This window comes from Dama dama, chromosome 20 (genome assembly GCF_033118175.1).
Source record: "Dama dama isolate Ldn47 chromosome 20, ASM3311817v1, whole genome shotgun sequence".
In the NCBI taxonomy this organism is placed as follows: Eukaryota; Metazoa; Chordata; class Mammalia; order Artiodactyla; family Cervidae; genus Dama; species Dama dama.
Genome location: NC_083700.1, coordinates 72,856,318 through 72,871,237, shown reverse-complemented (window position 1 = coordinate 72,871,237; position 14,920 = coordinate 72,856,318). Strand labels below are relative to the sequence as shown.

The 14,920-nt window shown below is 35.0% G+C and overlaps 1 protein-coding gene across 3 annotated transcripts in view; it reads right to left on the bottom strand.

Annotated features, from left to right (window-relative positions):
• The window catches only part of LRRC40 (leucine rich repeat containing 40), a 50,006-nt gene that overhangs the window by 2,899 nt on the left and 32,187 nt on the right, over nucleotides 1–14,920 (bottom strand). Inside the window, exons 14-16 of one of the 3 annotated variants that reach the window (XR_009689189.1) lie at nucleotides 12,869–13,054; nucleotides 10,440–10,618; nucleotides 7,900–8,007 (exon numbers count right to left, since the gene is read on the bottom strand). Coding sequence is in view for 1 of the 3 variants with exons in the window: in XM_061121638.1 (XP_060977621.1) it covers nucleotides 10,513–10,618; nucleotides 12,869–13,054 (292 nt within the window). In the remaining 2 variants the exon portion in view is untranslated. Of the gene's footprint in view, nucleotides 1–7,372; nucleotides 8,008–9,149; nucleotides 10,619–12,868; nucleotides 13,055–14,920 lie in introns of those variants that run through there. The other 2 variants (XR_009689188.1, XM_061121638.1) reach the window with 2 other exon arrangements.

Sequence of the window (14,920 nt, the reverse complement as noted above, 5' to 3'; positions counted from 1 at the left end):
GAAAATCACCAAGGTTGGGTTGGGTGTGGAGCTCGAAGCAGTTGAGGGAAGAGAAGAAAGTTGTGAAAAATGGTTGCTTAAAATGGCTACAACCCTCTGAAATACTCCTTGCATGCCTCCCGCCACATATAGGATGCCGACGGTCCAGCTATGTCACCTCACTGAACAATAAGTGAATGATGGACATATTTGACACTCCATTTACTACTGTTGATGTTCATGAAGCCAGAAATCACCCATAAAATAGAGTTGTTAGGTTATGGGCAAGATTCATTTTCCAAATTTGATTTTTCCTCTATGTTATCATTATACACAGTGTTCTTGACTTGCAACATTTGTCTTTACTTGCTGTCCTTCTATTTATCTCTGATAGCCAGTCTTTGGACATAATTTTTTGCCATACTAAAGATGTTGTTCAATTTAGCAATAGGTGTTTTCCATTTGATATAATCACACAGTGTTATTGTGATCAAGACAGATTCCCTAGCAGGCTGTGTTCTTCATGAAACCATGAATGTTGCTAGCAAATGTTACCAATCTGTTTGTGACCATTCCTCAGAGAAACTCAAACTCAAGACTCTATCTCTTTTGCAATCTCTCTGTCTGCGTTTCTCACACACACAGAGGCACACAGACACACACAGTATCAGGTACTATTTTATTTTTTTAGGTTTTCACATATTTCTCCAAATGACCTAGATCATCATAAACTACTGAAAGGTAAGGGAGTATGTCTTCTGGTTCTTTTCTTTTTAAACTTCCCATATCCACAATAATATATACTCATATTTAGAATATTCATCCAGGCCTATATGTACGTACGTTTGAATAGTTTTATAGCTTAGAGAGGGTGATTAAGTAATTATCTCCCAAGTCTTCTTCTGAGTCATCCTAAGATTTGTCCTGTACCAACCTATGTATTTATCCTTTAAGAAAAATTATCAGTGATTAAAACAACTTATCTCTTTTGCTGTGCATTTAATAAACATATGTTAATGAGCAAAAGATTTTGAGAACAGTGGGAAATAAAAATATAAATAAGCCATGGTCCTTCCTCTCAAAAGCTCAGTCTAATGGAAAGACAGACATATAACCTGCCTAATAAATACTACTATATAGGTACAAAATATAAGGTGATAACAGAGAACAGTGCAGTATCACTTTCTCTCCCAGAATAATAAAATGGCAAACACGTCCTTTCAGCTTTATTGTGGTTTTTTTTTTTTTTTTTTAATGTGGACAGAGAATATTTTTCAGCTCCCTTAGGAAGGCAAGGTTCCTGTCCCTCATATATGTTCTTTTTAAAAAAGGACAAAGTCTCGGGTGACAGGGAGAATCTAACTCACTGCAGGATGTGTGCAGTGCGAGCTCAGTCTCTAAGTCCTGTCCAACCCTTTGCGATCCCACGGACGATAGCCCACCAGGCTCCTCTGTCCATGAGATTTCCAAGACACGAATTCTGGAATGGGAGCCATTTCCTTATCCAGGGGATCTTCCTTACCTAGGGATCAAACCCACGTCTCCCGCATTGGCAGGAGGATTCTTTACCACTGAACCAAAGCCTGATAACAAATGCCTACTGTTCCACTTGAAGAGCTCAGTCTCAGGAAAGGGGAGAATCAAACAGTTAAACTTTAGGGTCTCTTGAAATCTTTGCTTTAAAATAATTTGTGCTTTAAACACCTTTAAAAATGTACATACTTCTGGTGGACTCACATGTTCTAAATACTTATGCACATATACAGAAAGGAAAGATCACACTCTTTCTATTAATAAACACCTTCATATTAGGAAGATCAGTTCAGTTCAGTCACTCAGTTGTGTCCGACTCTTAGCAACCCCATGGACTGCAGCACACCAGGCCTCTCTGCCCATCGCCAACTCCCAAAGTTTATGCAAACTCATGTCCATTGAGTCAGTGATACCATCCAACTATCTCATCCTCTGTCGTCCCCTTCTCCTCCTGCCTTCAATCTTTCCCAGTATCAGGGTCTTTTCAAATGAGTCAGTTCTTCACATCAGGTGGCCAAACTATTGGAGTTTCAGCTTCAGCATCAGTCCTTCCAATGAATATTCAGGATTGATTTCCTTTAGGATGGACTGGTTGGAGATACTTTGTGTTTAAGAACAGAACAGGGCCCATGAGAATTCAGGGAAGAAAAAAAAAAACACTTGAGCAGTATACCTATGATAAAATTTTCTAGAAAGTAGACTTTGTGCCTGGAACTATGGAGATACAGACCAAATCTCACATGTACCATTTAGATGGACAGCTGAAATGCCCATGTGGCCAGTCCTCACACCCTTCTCTAAAGGTCCCCCAGTGTCGACCGTTGCAAATGCCCTGGCATCATCTCCTAAGCACCAAGAAGTGGAAATCATATAAATTTCTACAAGTTATTCTGAGGGGAAAATCTCCTCAGAGATTACACTGGCCAGAGAAATAACAGATATGGTTTTTATGCAACAAAATTTCAGGGTTTTTGTTTGCTATTTAAGATGAAAAATCAAGGATTTTCAGTTTCAGGTTAGGATTAGCTCAGAGGTGGGACAGCAATGGTATAATAAAGGTGGGTGGGTCAAAAGTATGAGTTCAACCATGGTCTGGAAAATTAGCTGCTGTTGTGGCTCAAGTGGCTGGTGGGTTTTATTTGTGAACAATGATGCAGTCTCTCTGTGCAGCAACTCAGACAATGGGAATTATTAAAACTATGCAATGGACTGTGAGGCATGCTTGAATTTGAAAATAAGATTGTGCTTATTAAATTCTTAATCAGAGGTATTCTGACCTTCAGGTATTACTTTGGGCATATTACTGAAGATCAAGGTTAAAAGGTATTGAAAAAAGCCCAGTAACTACATATGGTCAGTGGTCCATATGCGAGGTCATATTTTTTTTTTTTTTACTTTATTAAATTGAACTATTTAGCCAACATCTCACCATAATCCAGAAAGAACAGCAATGGCGTGTGACATTTTGGGTTTTTTCATAAAAATTATGTATATTTAAGGTGTACAACATGATTTGATGTACAAATACATGGAGAAATAATTACTACAGTCAATCTAATTAATGTCTCATTGCTTTGGTCACCATAGTTGCCATTTTGTGTGTGGGGAAAGCACCTGAAACTCTTTTTAGCAAATTTCCAGTATTCAATACAATACTGTTAACTAGTCATCAATGCATATTAGATCTCTATTCATCATATGCCATCCATGCAGACACCATCATTCCACTCAATTTTTCTTGATTTCCAAATGCTTGTGGTAGCTGAAAACAAAAAATGTACTAATACTGGCCAAGATTGGCTATTTGTAAACTGTATGCTGAACTGTATGATAAACTAGAGAAAACTATGTAAAAACTTTTACATAACTCTTTAAGGTACATTATATAGCAGGGAGTCACTTAACCTCAGGAAACTGAGAAGGGAAATCAAACTGATTTTTAAAAAAAATGAAAGAATCAAATTTAAATTCTCAGTACATCGTGAGATATTAAGTGTTTCAGATTCTTATCTGAAGAATGAACAGACAATGTAGAACTATTAAATAGTATCAGGTGGCTTCTCAGCCTGAAGGAGCTCAGGTTGTCCAAGGTATGGCCAGTCAGTATAAAAAGACGCAGAAAAACCTAATCATTGTTTAGTTTAAGGCAGACTATTTAGTCTTCCTTCAGGCATCTGCTGACTGATTTTAGAGATGACAACAGAATTTAAAAGAAGCAGTCTCTTATATAGCATATGTCAATTCAAAGGCATAACTGCTTGTGAAGATCCTATAATTTGCCTATTTCAGAAACAGATCTGCTGAACTGTCCTTAGTGCTTCACGTAGCTTTAAAGATTTGTCCTGCATCAGTCTATTCGAATGCTTCCTACCTGCAAAACCCAAGCATGGAAGTCTCAAATCCTGAAACTCACTGAAATATTGATGTAAAAAGTTATTTTAGCATAAGCAAGGGCACTGCACTCAAAATTTATTATCAAGATCACCTCCAAACTCTGTTAAGTAGCAGAAAATAAGGTGTTTAACTAGACTTCAGAACCCTATAGGCCCTCCTGGAAAAGCAGAAATTTAATGGGCTTCTGGCATTTCAAGAACTTCTTGTTGAGACTGTCAAAGGTTTCAATAAGAAATTCTAACAACTAGAAGAGCAAGACATTAGTGAGAAAGAAAGCATCGCGAGTGAAATCTGTGTCCAGGGGACTTTAGCACTGCACAAAGAGCATATTTTATTCAGACCATTTGAGGTTAGATGTACCCCCCGCCAAAGACTGCGGTACAATAGTGGCTTGTCTCCTACTTCCGGGGTGATGTTGTTTCTAGCTTTTGCGTATGTTGGGAGGGTAAGTCAGGTGAAGGGTTTCACTACTACTTGAAAACTAGCTCTCCAATGAAAGGTGAAATCAATTCCTCTCTAGTGTGACCTTCCCTCTTCTCCTTAGAGCAGTTACACTTAAATACGGGCCAAAGGCTGAAGTCACAGAATCAGGTATTTAATCATAGGGTTTCAGAAAGTAGCCCAACTGGAGAATAAGACAGCTATCTTCTCTAGAGCCTCTCAAAGTGTAATATGTAGGTCTGTTTTCTCAGGATAGGTTGAAGCTCCCAAGTCCTTATTATAGATTGTCCTGATATCCTACTCTGGTTTGATCAGTTTATTATCAACTCCAGAATGACAAAAGAGGGCACACAGAAGACTTGTATCGGATAAAACAATTGTTTCCTACATAAAACAAATTTAAATTCTACTTACAAAAGCTGTCTCGTGGAGGGGCAGGGGGAACCACCGATTTGAAAGCTGCTTTTGCTGTTGCTAATTTTTTAGTATTTGAAAAGATGTTTCAAGCAATAACATATGAGGTGTGCAGCACTCCTGGCAGGCAGTGTGTGGAGCTTTGGAAAGGTGAAAATTGTTACAGCAAGCTGCTTTCATTTATTAAGCTAAGCATGCATGTGCCTTTTGATGGGTCCCTTTGCTCATAAAGTTAACATTTGGGCTGTTCACCAGGTCCATCAACATCACCAGAGGTTTTACAAGGCCCTCCTTATCCAAACTACAGCACACTTACTGCTTTCTTCCTGTATCCCCAGATAAGTCTCCAGGACCAGATACCAACAAGTCATTTTGTCTGCTTTCAATGGTTTGGCCACATAAGGAATATTCTGTTTCTTTACATCTCAAGTGCTCAAATTGCCATGTAAAAACCAATTATCAGTTTTTCTCCCTATTTAATTCCCAGCTTTTTTTTTTTTGTTTTCATTTTCTGCATTGGTTCCCATGGTAACAAGTCTGTTGGCAGAGAAAGTGTGACTCTGATTCTAGCTTTCTGCACAATTCAAAATCTTTCTAGTGATCCTCAGGCAAGTGTCATATAAACAGGAAGCAAGAGAGCAGTTCCCTAAGCTAATGCCTCTAATCCCTCACCCTGCCGTACGCATTTCCCACCCTATTCCCCAAGCCAGGCCTGCTGACCCCCGAGAAGGTCAGCACTCAAGGAAGCTGTGCAGTGTCCCTTCACCTGTCAACACAAGGATTCAAAGGGCCCTTATGTCCAACTACAGATGCAAGGGTTGAAATCTTTTGGTTCAGTTGGCTTTCTCTTCTAAATGTCAGTGACTTAAACTGACACAAATGCATAATTAATGACAATGTCATCTGGGGGCAAAGTAGAGAAGCAACCTGCACTCATTTTTCTATAAAATTTTCTCAGTGTGCTTCTGAGATGTTTACAGCCCAGGGATTATGTAGGTCTTGAAATAGCCTTAAATCAGTATCTCATGACAAGTGCGGTCATTTAAACAGAGTATCCCCCAATATGTAGTTAAGTGGTATGTGAGAGGGGGCCAGCAAGTCATCCCAGAAAACTGAGCTCCTGAAGACAGATTAATAGATGTAGATAAATGAAGAGGACATTGCCCCTGGTGGCTGAATGTGAACCAGGGAGCTTCAGTTGGCACAAATCAGGGTTCAAGAATGGAAAACTAAAGAAATGAAATAAAATGAAAGCTAAGGAAATGGAGTGTAGAGAAAGGAGTTTTTAAGAGTGAATCATTGGCAGAAAGGGAGCCTGCAGGTAAGAATGGCTTCTTGCAGACTTTGGCCCAACTCTATCCACAAAATATTTTTCCAAATAGTTTCTTTTAAAAATAGATTATATTTCTTTTGCATTTTAGAATTCCTTTGTGGCTTGGCATTGTTATATGCCTAGCAACCCCAAATCTCCTAGGTCCTCAATATTTAGAAAAAAGCAGGAATGTTCATCACAGTCCTCATATCTGAATGTGCTTTTAACTTTTTTCTTTTAGAAAAGTTAATGAATTCAGGGGAATGAAAATATAGACATTAGAAATTAAAATATGGGTATCTAAGCTATAGTTAAGAAAATTGTAAATGGTTGTTTTTTGTTGACTCCTATAAAATATGTGATGCTTATGCACACTGAAGTTTTAAAGTTAGCAGATTATATTGTACAAAGGTATTTTTTGCCCTTTAAAAGTTATTTTCCTACATTAAGAAGTTTTCTTATATTAGAAACTTTTTATTGAAACTCAGGTTTTATGTCTCTGTATAGACAGACATAGGTGTTTTTCTTTGCACACTCGTTTTGCACAGGTAAAGTAACGAGTTAAATAATGCCCAGGTATGCAGGTCAACTGACCATTATATTAGCTAGATTAGGAAGAGTATTTGATGAATGGAGGGAAAAAAAAAAAATCTCCTTATATTTCTTTGTGTCTTTCTGTCCCTCTTTCCCTTTCCTTATTTAGTCAGGAAATCTTACGTAATTTTTGAATAGTCCACAGGAAAACCAAGATGAAACTCTCAGGCAGACAGAATATAAAGCAGTTCACATACTAGCTATGGTGATTTATTTTCAGAATGCACTGCTGTAATAAGTTTTATTTTCAATACTTGCAGTCTTTCCACACAGAGAACTCTTATTGGTCTTGAATGTGGAAAGGCATCTGTTCAGGGCAGAAAGAAATGTTTTATGTTTTACTCTAGAAAATTTGGTTTTAGCTTTGATGACACCTAGTGTCAATGGAATGCAATAAATGTTTAATACTGCTTTATGATGTTTAGGCATTTCTTGTTATCATCCTCAACTACATTTTCCTCCTCAAAAATGCAAGCCTTAGTATTGATATGAAAAATAATTGATACATAAACCAGATATTTTTAATCTCAAAAGCCAATCAAGTTTCTCTCTGTATTCAGTGTATAGAAGGGACTAAAGGAAGCTTAAGGACAATGACACTGTCTTCGTATGAAAGGGGAATTTTTTCCTAGTTGAAAATGAGGTAAAAAGCTACTAAATTCTGTTTATAAATTTTAAAGACCACCAAAAATAACCTTGCAAAAGTAAGATTTACAGATACTGTAGTTTTATTTTTCCCACTTTATAACCACCTAAGGGCACGCCCCCACCCAGCTGTATAAAAATAAAGTATAATATGAACTATAGTCTCTTTCTGTTCAGGGAAGAAATCTTAAATTAACAACAGCAATTCTAAACAAAGACAATAAAATTTTAATTGGCTTGTTAAGATTAAAAGGATAGTAGATACTATGTTTTTAGGATTTTTACGTATCCATGAAAATTCGTTTCATTCCTAAAATATTTTATAGTTGATTTCTTTTGACCTCAGTTATTTTGGGGCATAATCCTTTTATTATTGTATAATGAAGCTCTAGTTCCACCTATTTATTTAATATTTTTCCATATGCTAAACACATGCACACACACACACATTTTCCACTTTTCATTTGAGGTCATATAATTCAGTTAGTGAAATATTTCACTCTTCTGTAAGTTTAAAAACTAAATCCTAAGCAGAGATGCAACACTGGGCCACAGTTTAGTAAAATGAAGACAGTCTTTAGACTCACACTCTTTTTTGACATCTGATTTCTCCACCATATGTGCAGCACAACAGTGACATCTTAAGGCCAAGTAACTAAAGCTCCTTTAGCCAGAGAAAGAACTTGAATTGGGATCTGTGTTCAAAGAAATTCCATTATATTATTAAATACTTTTCAAGTTTACAATTTGCAACTGGTAGATCTTAGAAGTGCTTCTTTATTTATGACTTCTTTTGCAGTCTTTGTGAATATTTTAATGTGTACTAAATGCTAACATTTTACATAGACATATTGTATATTAATGCATGCATTTCACTGCATAGTTTATTGACACTCCCCTTGTAAAGCTTTTATGGAAGAAACAATAAGCCACAGCAGTATAGCAAAAGAGGCTTAATCTTTATAAATTGGGGCCTTTTCTGTCTCTTTGCTAGCTTAGGTGGCTGTATACAAATTTGGGTGGGAGGGGCTGGAAACACCTCTTACCATTTAAGGTTTTCTACATGGTGAACTCTAGCCAATTCGAAACAAATCGCTTACTTTAATAAAAAATTTTACCATTTTATAAAAAGTTAAATCATGACATGTTTAATTGAAATGGCTGTGTTGTAATTAATATTTTGAGATAATTGTGATTTTGAGCTTAAATTATATATAAAATTGTCATTTTTGTATGTGTTAAAAAAAACTACTGTATCACAACAGTACTTTTTAGTTGAACTACATATTGATGTAAATAAAAACTGAATGAAGACATATTTACTACTTTATTAACATAGATTGTGAATGTAGTTAATGGGTTTTTTTGCTGTATGAGACCATGACAACCTTGAAAGCTGCTTCATTTTATGTGCAAAGAACTCCTATGGATCTATATTTTAAATTTACTGAATCAATGAAGTTACTTTGTCAGTTAATTCGCAAATGCAAGCTGTACTCTCCAATTTTATTCTATGTATTGACACTAAGCAGTGAAGGTGTACAACGTGATTAGAATGCATTTGAAGATGCTTCTGTACAGACACAACATACAGGGACTACACTAATGCTGTGCAGTGTATAGCAAAGCCATTTTTCGGCTTTGATGTACTCAACTTTTTCAGTATTTAAAAAAGTGTTTTGAATAACATAAAAGTCTCTTTATTGTATAAATAATAAAATGTCACCTTATTGTAAAGTGTCTTTTGTTTAATATGGAAGCTGATTTCTTAGACAGCAACAGAGTTGTTATATGAAAAGGGAATGTTTCTTTTAAACCAAAAACATAAACATTGTAATCAATATTTGAAAAATGTAACTTTTTAATGAACATGTAGTATTTATCTTTATTAGCAATGATTTTTTTCATAATATGAGTGTGTCTCAATCACCCAAAAGCTATCTATCCATCCATTACCTACTTACCTACCTGTCACCCATCTATTTATATAAACTAGTTAACACCGTCTATCAATTGGTTACTTAATAGAATCACATAATACATTTTATAATGACTGACTGGCCTACTTCTGATATTTTTGGTGTAAATACAAATGTTTATATTTAATTTTTATTAAATCCAGCTCACCTATAACAAATTACTTTTTAGAAAATTACCGCCTGACTACAAATTTAGTCTTAATAACATTACTAGCAAATTTAAAAATTAAGACCTTGGAAATTTAAAAAAAAATGCAAAAGGAAGGATCAGAACACATCAACAGAGTAATTATATATACAAATACCTGCTTAGTATTTAAATAAAATACATTTCAAGATTTCTATGCGGTATATGCTCTTATTTTCTGTTGCTGTTATCTATAAAATTAATAAAATTTCAGTATTTTTTTTAAAGAACAAAAGGTATTGTTTAAATGCTCACACTCTGAGGGAAAAATATGCAGATATAATTTCTTTAAATGTGTTGAATCTAGAAATACTAGGTTGTTGTATGGAAACTTAGTACTAAAGCATCTTAGAAAAAAAAAGTCCAAGTTTTAAATTCAAAATTGTGAGAGCAATTAAAACAACACTTTTACTATTTTCTCCACCAATAACTATATCTTGTCTACCATTTCTGTGACATTAGAAATGCCAGTAAAATGATTTCATGAAACATGTAAAAAGACTAGGAAAAAACATTTCAACTATATTAAAACAAAACAAGACAATAAATATTAATTTGAAACTTATACTGATACCAACCATATCACAAAAGTCTTATCATGGATAATGAAAAGACTTATTTTTTTTAAATGCCAAAGAACAATACTAAATAAAATTCAATTGTATAGTCAATTAAAAGATAGGAATTTTAAAAAAAGTTTAAAGAAAAGATAGAAATTGGATGGTCATATTCAAGTCAGTTAGTCATAATATACGTAACACAAGTAGAAATGGGAAAAAAATCCATCTCTACAAAAATGCTTTGTCATTATAAAAATAACTAAAATAAAAATTCACTTTTGAAGAAATTGTTTGCTATATGGGAATGACTGAATTTTTTCTTCCATAAATCTTATGCAAAATATTTAGAACAAATGTATGAACACAATACGTGGTTACACCATCATAAATGAAGATAATACCTTAGAAAAATGTTAGTTAGCAATTTAAGAAGTCTAAGAATTAACATGACCAAGATTATGTGATGACTGCAATTTAAGTAGGAATTCGGTCTCTCAAATATTCCAAAATAGCAGCTGTTCCTTTCATTAATATGGCTGCTCGAGGAACTCGGAATGGATTACCATCTAGTAGCAATGTCCTAAACAAAAGAGAGAAATCAGAATTTTAACATTTTCCATCAAGGAGGCATTTCTTCTAATTTCATTTACTATTTCATAAGTAAAATATATGTATTTTTTTTAATTGTCCCTTTTCAGTCTAAGCACTTAAACAGTTAGAATTGCAACTATAATAATAACTGAAATAACATTAATTGAATACTCATTACGTGAAAGGTATGGTTCTAAGTAACTTACATTCACTGACTCGCTTAATGATCTTGACAATTCTATGATGTAGGCACCATTAATATTTTGATTTTATAAACAGGAAACACAAGTTCAAGAAGATATAGACTTGTCCAAGATTACAGTTATTAAATAGAAGAGTTGTGATATGAATTATTATTTTACCCATCACCTCCTAATCTTATAATGACCATATGCTAAATGGTTGAATTATATTTACACATGTGTTAGAATGAGCAGACTGACAAATACTCATATCAAAGACTATAACATAGTCAATATATCCTATCCACACCAGGAACGTTAACACGTCTGCCTTCGTACTTCCTCCTTTGACCAGACGCACTAATGAAATCTATTTAAATGTTCTGAAATGACAGTTTAAGATCTAAGGGCTGGTTGATTTACTTAATTTAATGAAATGAATTGTAAGAGACTTTTTTCTTAATTTTCAATAACTTAAGTGTTTATATAAACAAAAGTCAAAGGATTCACAGCATATTATACAGTAGATCTAAATTATATCTTCAAATATATCTGTGTGTCATGGGAATTCTTTTAAAGACTGGTTTTCTTAATTTATAGAAAAAAAGTTAATTATAGTCAATCTTCATTACTCATAGACTCCAAATTTGCTAATTTGCCTGCTCACTAAAATTTATTAGTCACCTCCAAATCAATTCATGGGGCACTTTGAAGATCATTTTGGACATGCACAGAGCAGCAAAAAATCTGAGTCACTTGACACTGAGATCAAAAAAGGTGATGCTCTGTCTTGTTTCAGCTCTCATACCGTAAACAAGTGTTCCTTCCATAGTCTATTTAGTGTGACTTTTTTGTGTACTATTGTACTTTTTCTTGGTGATTTTGTTGTTTAATACAGCCTGCCAGCATAATCCTGATGTATTTCTAGTTTTTCTAAGCACATGAAGGATGTCATGTATCTTACAGAGAAAATACACACGTTAGATAAGCTTCATTCAGGCATAAATCATAGCACTGTTTGGCCATAGTTCAATATGAAATGAATCAACTATATTAAATAAGGCATCTTAGTACAGAAACACACATAACACAAGATTATGTGTTGATTGGTTGATGAAAATGTGACCAGAAGCTTGAAAGAGTCTAACTCTGTGCTTCCCCTAGGGAGTAATGGTTCAGTATTCGCTAAGTTGGTTTTCACAGAGACTTTATAGAATACACTTATGGAACATAACAAGAATCAACTCACTTGCCTTCTATAATTCAGTAAATAAGGTACCAAAGATATCAGTGCTTCCCTAGTACAGTAAAATATGTTAAACCATTATATGCAGTTTTCAATAATTAAATTTTTCTGACACATTCTGTTTAACTACTAGGCTTGCTTTTCATGTCTCAAATTCCCTTTATATTCACTTAGCAAGTACTCATTAGGTGCTTACCACTTTCTCGGCACTGGGATAACTCTTGTACAGGAGGACAAAGAAATGGTATAAATGAGTCTTAACAAAGCAGAATGGGAAATCTAAGGAGGGACTAACTCTGCCTGGAGTTTTGGAAAGGTTTTCAAATGTGATAATTAGGTCGATTACTGACAAGCAGGGTAAAGGCACTTGAGGCTGAGGTAATAGCAAACACAGAGTAAGAAAGACCATGCAGGGCTTGAAGCAAGTGGTAGTAGTCTATAATCAGATTTTAAAAACCCCTATATGCACAGCTAAGGAGTTGATATTTCCCTGATGTTTCTATGCAGTAGTTTCAGGTTATACACATACAGAGGGATGAGAAAAGTATCACTAAAAACAACCAACATGTATGGTATATGTGTACTATATTTACACATATATCATGCTATACAAACAAAACTAAAAATACATTTGGTAAAATTTGGAAAACAGAATTGGGATTCAGAGTTTTGTTACCTGTTATTTCAGGACATTACATTTTTTATTTCAACTTGCCTGCAAGAGTACCTCAAAAAACAAACAAACAAAAAGAAACAAAAACACTTCCACAAACTAAATAAATGAAAAAACTCAGTAGAACAGTACGTTTACCTTAAGTTCACACAGTTACCGAGCTCTGGTGGAATCTGTAGGAGGTCATTATTTTGAAGGTCCAATGTGATCAGATTTTCCATTGTCTTCATTTTCTGAGGGTCTAAAGATCCAACCTGATTATTACTAATCAAAATTGTTTCAAGTGTGGGAATTCGATACAGAACTTCAGGTAGTATTTTGAACCTATTAGAATATGAACAGAACAAACAGGAATCAGAGGCAAAATTATCCCCTAAGATGATGGAGGTTTGATCTCATGACATAAAGCTTTCTTAATGCAAGGGGGGGGGGGGGGGTGTTGGGTTTTTTTAATTTGGTGTAAGTTCTACACTTAAATTTTTCAGAAAATTCTTAAAAATGGATAAGCTTTGGAAACCTTGAAATATATGTTAAATGGACAGACTTGTAGCAGTTTCCATTTACTATAGAAAAAAATCAAACAAAAGTCTGGAGTAAATTCCCCCATGTTTTTCTTTTCTCATTCAGGAGACAAGGAAATCTTCCTGAAATGCTCTTTATAAAATGTCTCCATGTAGGTATTCTTCCTTAGTTTACCTTTATTTCTTTGAAACAGAATTTCTGCCAATATTTAAAGTAAAAGAGATTTATACTTTGCTTTGACTTAGGCTTCAAAAATGACTGATTCAGTCATTTTTTCAACAATCAAAAATACATTCATTTTGGTTTTTGAAAACATTATAAAACAACTCTAGGTTGCTGGCTTCTTACCCAAAGTAACCCTGAAGATGCCACAACAGAGATGGGAAAGTTGATGGCTCTCAGAGCAGTTCTCAGTAACATAAAATCCTTCAGGATTTCTGGGTGGGGGGGAAAGAAACTAGCTTGGTTTTAACGTGAGGCAAACTGCTGCCTCAACTGGAAAAGAGAAGGATGTGGTAAAGGAGAGCTGTATAGTGGTGCCCTTTTTACTTCCCCAACTGCCCTTCTTTTGCTGCCGTGATGTTAAAAACAGCTGAACTACAATGAAGGGTAAACTCATTAAGGAAGCTCTGAAGTTACAGAGGGACGGAAGGGTCAATAACCAGAAGTACAGATGGACCAAATTATCTTGAGTAGTCCCTCCAACTTCTCCCACAAACCACGAACAAGGTAATTAAAAATGATGCAGCTAACCAGTTAACATAGAAGTTAAGGTTAGGTTTTGCCAACTCCCCAAAGACATTAATTAACAATGCAATTGATAGCTCAATGTGTGAGTGCATGCTTAGTCACTTCAGTTGAGTTGGACTCTGTGACCCTGTGGACTGTAGCCCTCCAGCCTCCACTGTTCATGGGATTCTCCAAGCAAGAAGACTGGAATGGGTTGCCATTTCCTTCTCCAGGGGATCTTCCCAACCCAGGGACTGAACCCGGGTCTCCTGCATTGCAGGCAGATTCTTAACATCTGAGCTACCAGGGAAGGCCCTGATAGCTCAATAGACAACTCAATAGAGAACTGATAGTTCATATCAATAGAGAACTGATAGTTCAATTCATAAATAAAAATTAGAAGAATCTCAGAAGCACTTATATTTTAAATGATGACAGCAAAGGTATAACCTATACTCGAGAAAACACAAATAATTGAGTAGACAGAAAAAAAATTAATAGGCAGTATTTTAACATCACTGTGCCTTAGATTTCTTATCTGTAAATGAGGATGAATAATATTACTACAATTATATACTTGTTACAAGGATTAAATGAATGTATACGAAGGCCACGGGACAGTATCTCTAATATAATAAATGTTAGCCACTACTATTTATATTAAATTGTTACCAGAATCAACTTTCATCATAGGAAACAGTATGACATAGTTGTTAAGAGCCCAACTTCTGGAGTCAAACTACCTGGGTTCAAATCCCAGCTCCACACTCCTCGATTTCTAAATGGACATAGTAATAGAACCGACCGTGCCGGGCTTTTGTGAAGATTAAATGAGGTAATACATGTAAAGTACTTAGTTCAGTGTCAGCGGACAATAAATACTAATAAATAAACTCCCAATAAAAATTAGTTATTCTTGATTATTACACTGGGCTTCCC